Source organism: Arachis ipaensis, chromosome B08 (assembly GCF_000816755.2).
Source record: "Arachis ipaensis cultivar K30076 chromosome B08, Araip1.1, whole genome shotgun sequence".
Lineage (NCBI taxonomy): Eukaryota > Viridiplantae > Streptophyta > Magnoliopsida > Fabales > Fabaceae > Arachis > Arachis ipaensis.
Window position 1 is genome coordinate 121010249 of NC_029792.2, and position 6830 is coordinate 121017078.

Below are 6830 nucleotides of genomic sequence, written 5' to 3' on the forward strand. Positions count from 1 at the left end.
TGAAAACTTTTCTCTTTATGTTCTGAGATATTCCTCCATGTAGATAAAAGTTATAGATATCATGCACCAATAATCCAGTTGCCAACCCAATATAAACATTAACAAAAAAAATCAAACAACACATACCTGCAGTGTATGCTGAGAATCATTCACAAGGAACACATTTGTATCTTCGACGGATCTGAGAATTCATCATATAGCTAATCACTTACCTGTAAAAGATAATGACTTAAACATATTAAATAAAAAGGAATGCTGGATGCAATCCTCAGAAGAAGAACATGTTGCTTAATTGTAGTAAGGAATTCTTTGACTCCTCCACTATAGAAGTACAGTGGAGGATAAGCAAGTCTTGCACGAAGATTTTATTCACACCAGATAGAATTGTCAAAAATAGAAGGGTATAGAAAGCCACAAATATTTAAACCTACTCAAGATGAAAGCAAGTCTCCATTGATGAGAGAAGCGTATACATTTTATTTACATAATCAATGCTACCGAAAATGTTACCCTAGAAAAAATTCATTTAGATTCTTCACAAGAGCTTCACCTGATGATAGAACAACAACGATATATTACCATCCAAGTGCAGGCGACTGCCTCCGGATGGACCTAATGTCAGTGAAGGGCACCGCTCTTTGGTAACTTATTCACTTCATTGCTGATATTGTTAATACTAAGCAGTGTCCGTTGCTGGTTGAGTCACCCCAAACTTCACCAATAGTTTATTCAATGCATCAGGGGAGCAAACTTCATACTTGACCTTTCCAGAAGGTGAGAATTATTAGCAATCTGCATGATTTTACATTATTTTGGCTTGTGCATATTAAAAGAGAAGAAGAACATGCCTGGCGTTGCGGCGACAACATTTCATGGAGATACCGGTGCGTCTTGCAAGTCAAGATTTTGCTTCACCCCCTTTTGTCCTCTGTTCATGGCAAGACCAAAACCAAAATAAAAGACTAAATTGAAACCAAATCAAGAAGAAAAGGTATAATGTGAACCAAAATTGAAATCTGAGACCAAATTGAAAGGGGGATTTTTCAGATCCCAACAATCTGAACCAAGAGTATGGCATACCTAAGATCGGGACCAGAGGGAAGAGAGAGCAGATCGGCGGTGGACCCACTAGCATGGGGAAGCACCACGCAACTGGTACTGACGAGCGGGGCTACACAGCGGGAAGGATTCACGATTGGAGATTTGTTTCGCGCCCTCTGCTCCCGTTCTTGTTCGCACCAAGAAAATAGGAAAGAAAAAAATACAACTGAAGAATTAGGGATGAGCACTTACCAGAGACGAGAAGACGAGCCAGCAGTAGGTACAAACTGACGACGACGACGAGGAGGTCTGGGCTTGACGAAGAGGGAAGAGACGTCATCGCGACCAGCAACTCCAAAACGACCTTCTGGCGACGCAAGGAGATGCCAGACCTTCGACGGCGAGAGCTGCTACAGGTGAGGGCTGCTTAAGGTGAGAGCTTCCAAAGGCGAGTGCTTCACGGCTGGAAGGCATAGGGAGTCAGGGTTGAGGGTTAGGGCTGGTGGAAAATGTATAACGACGGGGAAGAGCGCGGTGAGTGTTTTTGGAAGGGGGAGTAGTATATCTGATGGTGTTAGTACTTTATTAGTAATAATAATAGGATCAAGGTCCTGATTAGCCGCGGTTGTTCAAGAAATAGCCGCTAATCAATCAGACTCTGCAAACATGATGTCAATTGATGCAATTTTTGATATTTGCGGTGGTTAGATAAACGGCCAGAATTTTTTTGCCGCTATCCTCCGCCTATCTTGTAGTGTGCTATAATGATGTAAATTTAATTTTAATGAAATTTTTATATTTTTTTCTTCTCATAATAATTATTGGAGTAAAAAATTGTAATGCATCCAAAGTCTATATAGCTTTGGCCTTTGGATGTGCTATCATTTTTTCGATCACTACTCTAACAATTGTTTTGTAACTTATATTCTTATTACTAGATAATCTCATATATATCTTATGAGAATATGTTTTCCTAATCAGGGGCGAAGCTTCTCATATTGTAGGGAAGGCAGTGGCCCCCCCAAAAAAAATTTTGTTTATAAGAATAATAAAAAATTAAAGAGTGGCCCCCCTAAAAAAAAAAGTAGGCCTCCTCCTTTGAAAAATATATATTGTACATAATTCTATTCAAAAAATAGTTTAGAAAGTAGTGTGTTATTTGGGCTATGAATAGTGGGTCATATACTTAATTAAAAAAAAGCCCAAATTCATATTAAAAGTGAAGAATCTGAAAAGACAATAATAAAAAGTCAACAAATCACTTTTTTCATTCTTCTCTCTTCTTTCAATTAGAAAACAAAACATCACTCCATATTTTCATTATCATTACAACTTAGAAGAAAGCAAGTAGTCTTTGGTCTTCCATTATCATCTTTCATTCTTCTTTCTTTTGTAAGTTATTTATTTTATTTGTTTTTATGAATAATTTATATATTTATTTATTTATTTATCTAGTTTATAATATTGTAATAATAATTTAGATTTTTGAATCATGTAATTATAATGTTATCCTTGTATTATTTTTAATTTTTTTCTCATTATTAATTGTTTATGATAGTGATATTATTGATCTGCAAAAAATAAAATAAATTGAGTTTAGTTAAGTTGCATAATGTTTATCTTATTATCTATGTAAATTTTTAATTGTAGGAATTTAGTTGAATCATGAGCAAGATGAAAACAATAGATACTTTTTTCAAAAAGACTAGCCAGAAGAGTGAAAATATTTCTAATGTTGTTACATCAACACCAACCTCTTCAATACTTGAGGCATCAAACATAAACACTTTAGCTCCTCAACAAGATAGTTTAAAGTCAAAGCGCCCACAACTTAATTCTAAACAAATGGAAGTACGTCATTTGGTAAGAGATCCAAGAATTCGACCAATGATTTGGAAGTTTCATCCAAGTAAAAGAGATGAAATTCATCGAGCTTATCTTAAAGCTGGACCAAATCAACCAATACTTGATAAGTATCCATTCTCAAGCGATACAAGTCATCGTCGTTGTTTTCAAGCTTCTTGGTTTGAATTATATCCTTCATGGTTAGAGTATTCTATTGAAGATGATGCTGTATATTGTTTACCATGCTACCTATTTGCTATGGAATCTTCAATCAATACAGGTTCAAATGCTTTCAATGAAAATGGCTTCAGGAATTGGAAGAAGGTAAATAGTGGAAAAGATTGTCCTCTTTTGAATCACATTGGCAAAGGCCCCAATTCGTTCCATCATAGGGCAACGAAATCATGTGATGATTTGATGAAGCAATCACAACTAACATGTTGATACACTTATGAAACGACAAACATCAGAGGAAATTGAGAATAATCGACGTAGACTTGGAGCATATCTATTGATTGTATTAGATGGTTGACTTTTCAAGGTTGCGCTTATAGAGGCCATGATGAAAGCTCGAGTTCAGATAATCGAGGTAACTTTATTGAATTGTTAAAGTTTTTGGCTCTTACAATAGTAGTGTTCAGAAGCTTGTTTTGGAAAATACTCCTAGATTTGCTAAATATACTTCAAGTGATGTTCAGAAAGAAATTCTACATGTTCTTGCTACAATGGTAAGAAACTCCTAGATTCTCTTGAATGCTCGATTGCAACATTATGCATTTGATATACCGAATCATCTAAAAGATGTTGGGACACTTTCTGAGTTATGTCAAAGATTGAAGGAAACAGGAAAATCAAGAACTTATCATTTGGTTGATAGACTGATTCGCAATGTCTTGACTCTTCTAGTATCTATAGCAACAACAGAAAGAGCTTTCTCGGCAATGAAAATTGTTAAAACAAGACTTCGGAGTAAAATGACAGACGAATTTCTTGCAGATAATTTAGTCATTTACATTGAGAAAGAAATTGAAGCTACTTTCAGTACAGATTCAATAATAGATGACTTTGAATCAAGGAAAAAACGTCGAGCTCAATTGTCTATGTAAGTTGTAAATTTTAATTTATTTCAGTTCTAATAATATTGTTACTAATTTTTTTATTGCATAAATTATGATTGTGATTTAAATTATTTACATGAAGGTTGAAGTATAATACATTTTTTTAATAATTTTGCAGGAAACGTCTAAAGAAGAATTGAATAGTAGTTGAAGATTCTAAAAACAAGTATGTAACAACTTATATTTACAATATTTGAAATTAGTTTTGAGATATTTGTGTTTAATTATTTTAATATACAATATGTTCAGTTATTTTATAAAAAATAAATTTTAAGTTTCAGTTGTTATTTTTAATTAAAATTATATATAGAATTACTTTTAACTTTTTTATTAAAATAAAAAACTAAAAAGAATATTGGCCCTGATAAATATTGTCTGGTTTCGCCCATATTTCTAATGTTCTAATAAATAATAATAGAAAAATCGGTGCAGGTTATACCGAAAGATACAAGTGGTAGATTTATCTCAGTTTATGGCTTCATGAATGTCCATTGGAGTGTCCTCAGATGGATTGGTCTTGGTGTTTTTGTATTACAGGTATATATATAGAGCCATATATGGTGGTAGAAATTAAATTTGAAATGCATTGAACAACATGCAGTTTAATTAGATACATAGTCAAAATTAACATTATTTTTTACAAATATATATGATGAAGAATATTTAAAAAAAAATTGTATACTAACTCCTTCTCTCATATCTCCATTATATTATATTATATATAAAATAAAAAATTTAATTTTAATTCAAGTTTTGCTATGTATCAAACGATGATGTAAAATATTTTATATTATCAGTGCATCAAATAACTTGAATAAATTTTAGACAACCTTGAGCAATTGAGCTAATTTTATGAGTTGTATATATTTAACTTATATTCAATTCTAATGTGATATTATTATTGGAATATGTCATATAACTGCTCTCGAAATTATATATTTGTTATTACTTTACAAATTGAACTCTTTCAGGTGATCGGCTGATCGCTATACTTCTAGCATTATACTTGAGATCAGTGTTCAAACGTGATGATAATAATGATGATAATGAACGCATTGTGCATCTTCCTCGTGTTAGACCATCCAATAATAATTACAGGATTCATGAAATTCCAATAGTACCAAAACCAAATATCCAACAAGCTATAAGGTCACATGATTAGTTTTTTTTTTTTTTTTTTTTTTTCATTGCTTAATAATTTCAATGCTTTATATTATTAGTAATATTTTTTTGCAGGAAAAAAGAAGGGGAAAAAAACATGCAACGATTTCATGATTGTTAGACTTTTTTGAGTTGGTATGTGACTCCATATAAGAATTTTAATTCACAATATTCTTTTGAATAAACAAAAATAAAATGGTATCGATCAATGCTGTTTCTCGTAGCTTTCGGATTCTTTCTTCTTGTAAAATAATAATGATGGTATATAAATATATGAGATAACTTAAATATAACGAAATATCTATATTTTTCGTACATCACACAAATATATATACTAATTTATTCATCAAAAGTAAAATATTTATTACTCGCTTATTCAATTATTATTAAATTATCATTAAAAGAGAGGGAAAAAAGGGGTAAAAAGCTTGACATAAATGGTTGAAAAGTTAAATAACTTGCTTATACTAACAATTTAGGCAAATTCTCTGGAATGGATTGGAGAAACATCCATACATATACATATAGATGCTGAGATCAGGTGTGTACTAGACACCGAAAAATGTTATGGAGACAATAATTTTTGTGATTCGTAGCCATTAAATAGTTATTAATTATAATTTTAATGGTGTGAGATTTCATCCAATAGTTCACTTTTTTTTGCTAATTACATGCTGGGCAGAATTTAATAAAGTTGCTGACCCTCTAGACTTTTTCTTAGACACCAACATTAACACGTAGCTTCTTTCTTCTGAGTTTAATGGGAAATTTCAAACTTAAAAATGTGTGACCGTAGGTTGATGTAGATGGGTTGTCATAGCTGGTTGGACGTTTAATTTAGAAAAAGAATTGTATTAATGTGAGTAATTATAGTTTTTGGAATTTGGCTGAATTTTTTTTCTTTTTGGACTTCTAGACTTGAAGACTTTATATTGTGGATTAACAGACTTGAGTGAATTATCTTTTTCCATATATGTTAACATATATTTGCCTAAAAAACCTATACCCAACCTAGATTGTCCATCAAAAATATTTTTAAAGAACAAAAAAGAATTCTGAAAAAAATTTTATTCTCTGACCAAAAAAAAAAAAAAAATTAACGTTGATAAAAAAAAGGGAATAAATTCAAACAATTTTTCATATTATTAGAATATAATGATAAAAAGAAAATTTAGAACTGACTACATAATCTCATATCATACAAAATAAAAAGTCTATTTAGACTAAGCAAATCCGAAAAAATTCAGTCCAATTCTAAAAATTATAATCATTCACATTAATATAATTGTTTTTCTAAATTAAACATACAACCAGTTATGATAATTCATCTATATCAATTTGCGGTCACATGCTTTTAAATTTACAGTTCTCCATGTGACTTAGAAAAAAGAAACTAACTACACGTTAGTGCCTGATATACACACATCTCAACATCTATATGTATGAATGTTTGTCCAATCTATACCAGAGAAATTTAACGTTATCTTCCGAGAAACTGTCGTTGGAAAACTATTTTTGACAAAATCAAACAATTAGAATGGTTCAGTTGATAGGAACCAATTCATAGTCATGTATATAAAAGTCCTCTGTAAAGTGACATTAACCATATTATATATATGAATACTGAAAATAAGTTATTTATATAAAAATATATATTTAGTTATA

The 6830-nt window shown here is 31.2% G+C and overlaps 1 protein-coding gene across 1 annotated transcript; it reads right to left on the bottom strand.

The window, feature by feature from the left end:
* Nucleotides 698-1532, bottom strand: LOC110265760. Its single transcript, XM_021109010.1, has 4 exons — nucleotides 1487-1532; nucleotides 1294-1454; nucleotides 1081-1171; nucleotides 698-928 (listed from the first exon to the last, which is right to left on the bottom strand). The coding sequence occupies exons 1-4, from the start codon at nucleotides 1513-1515 to the stop codon at nucleotides 871-873; spliced, it is 339 nt and encodes a 112-aa protein (XP_020964669.1). The 5' UTR covers nucleotides 1516-1532; the 3' UTR covers nucleotides 698-870.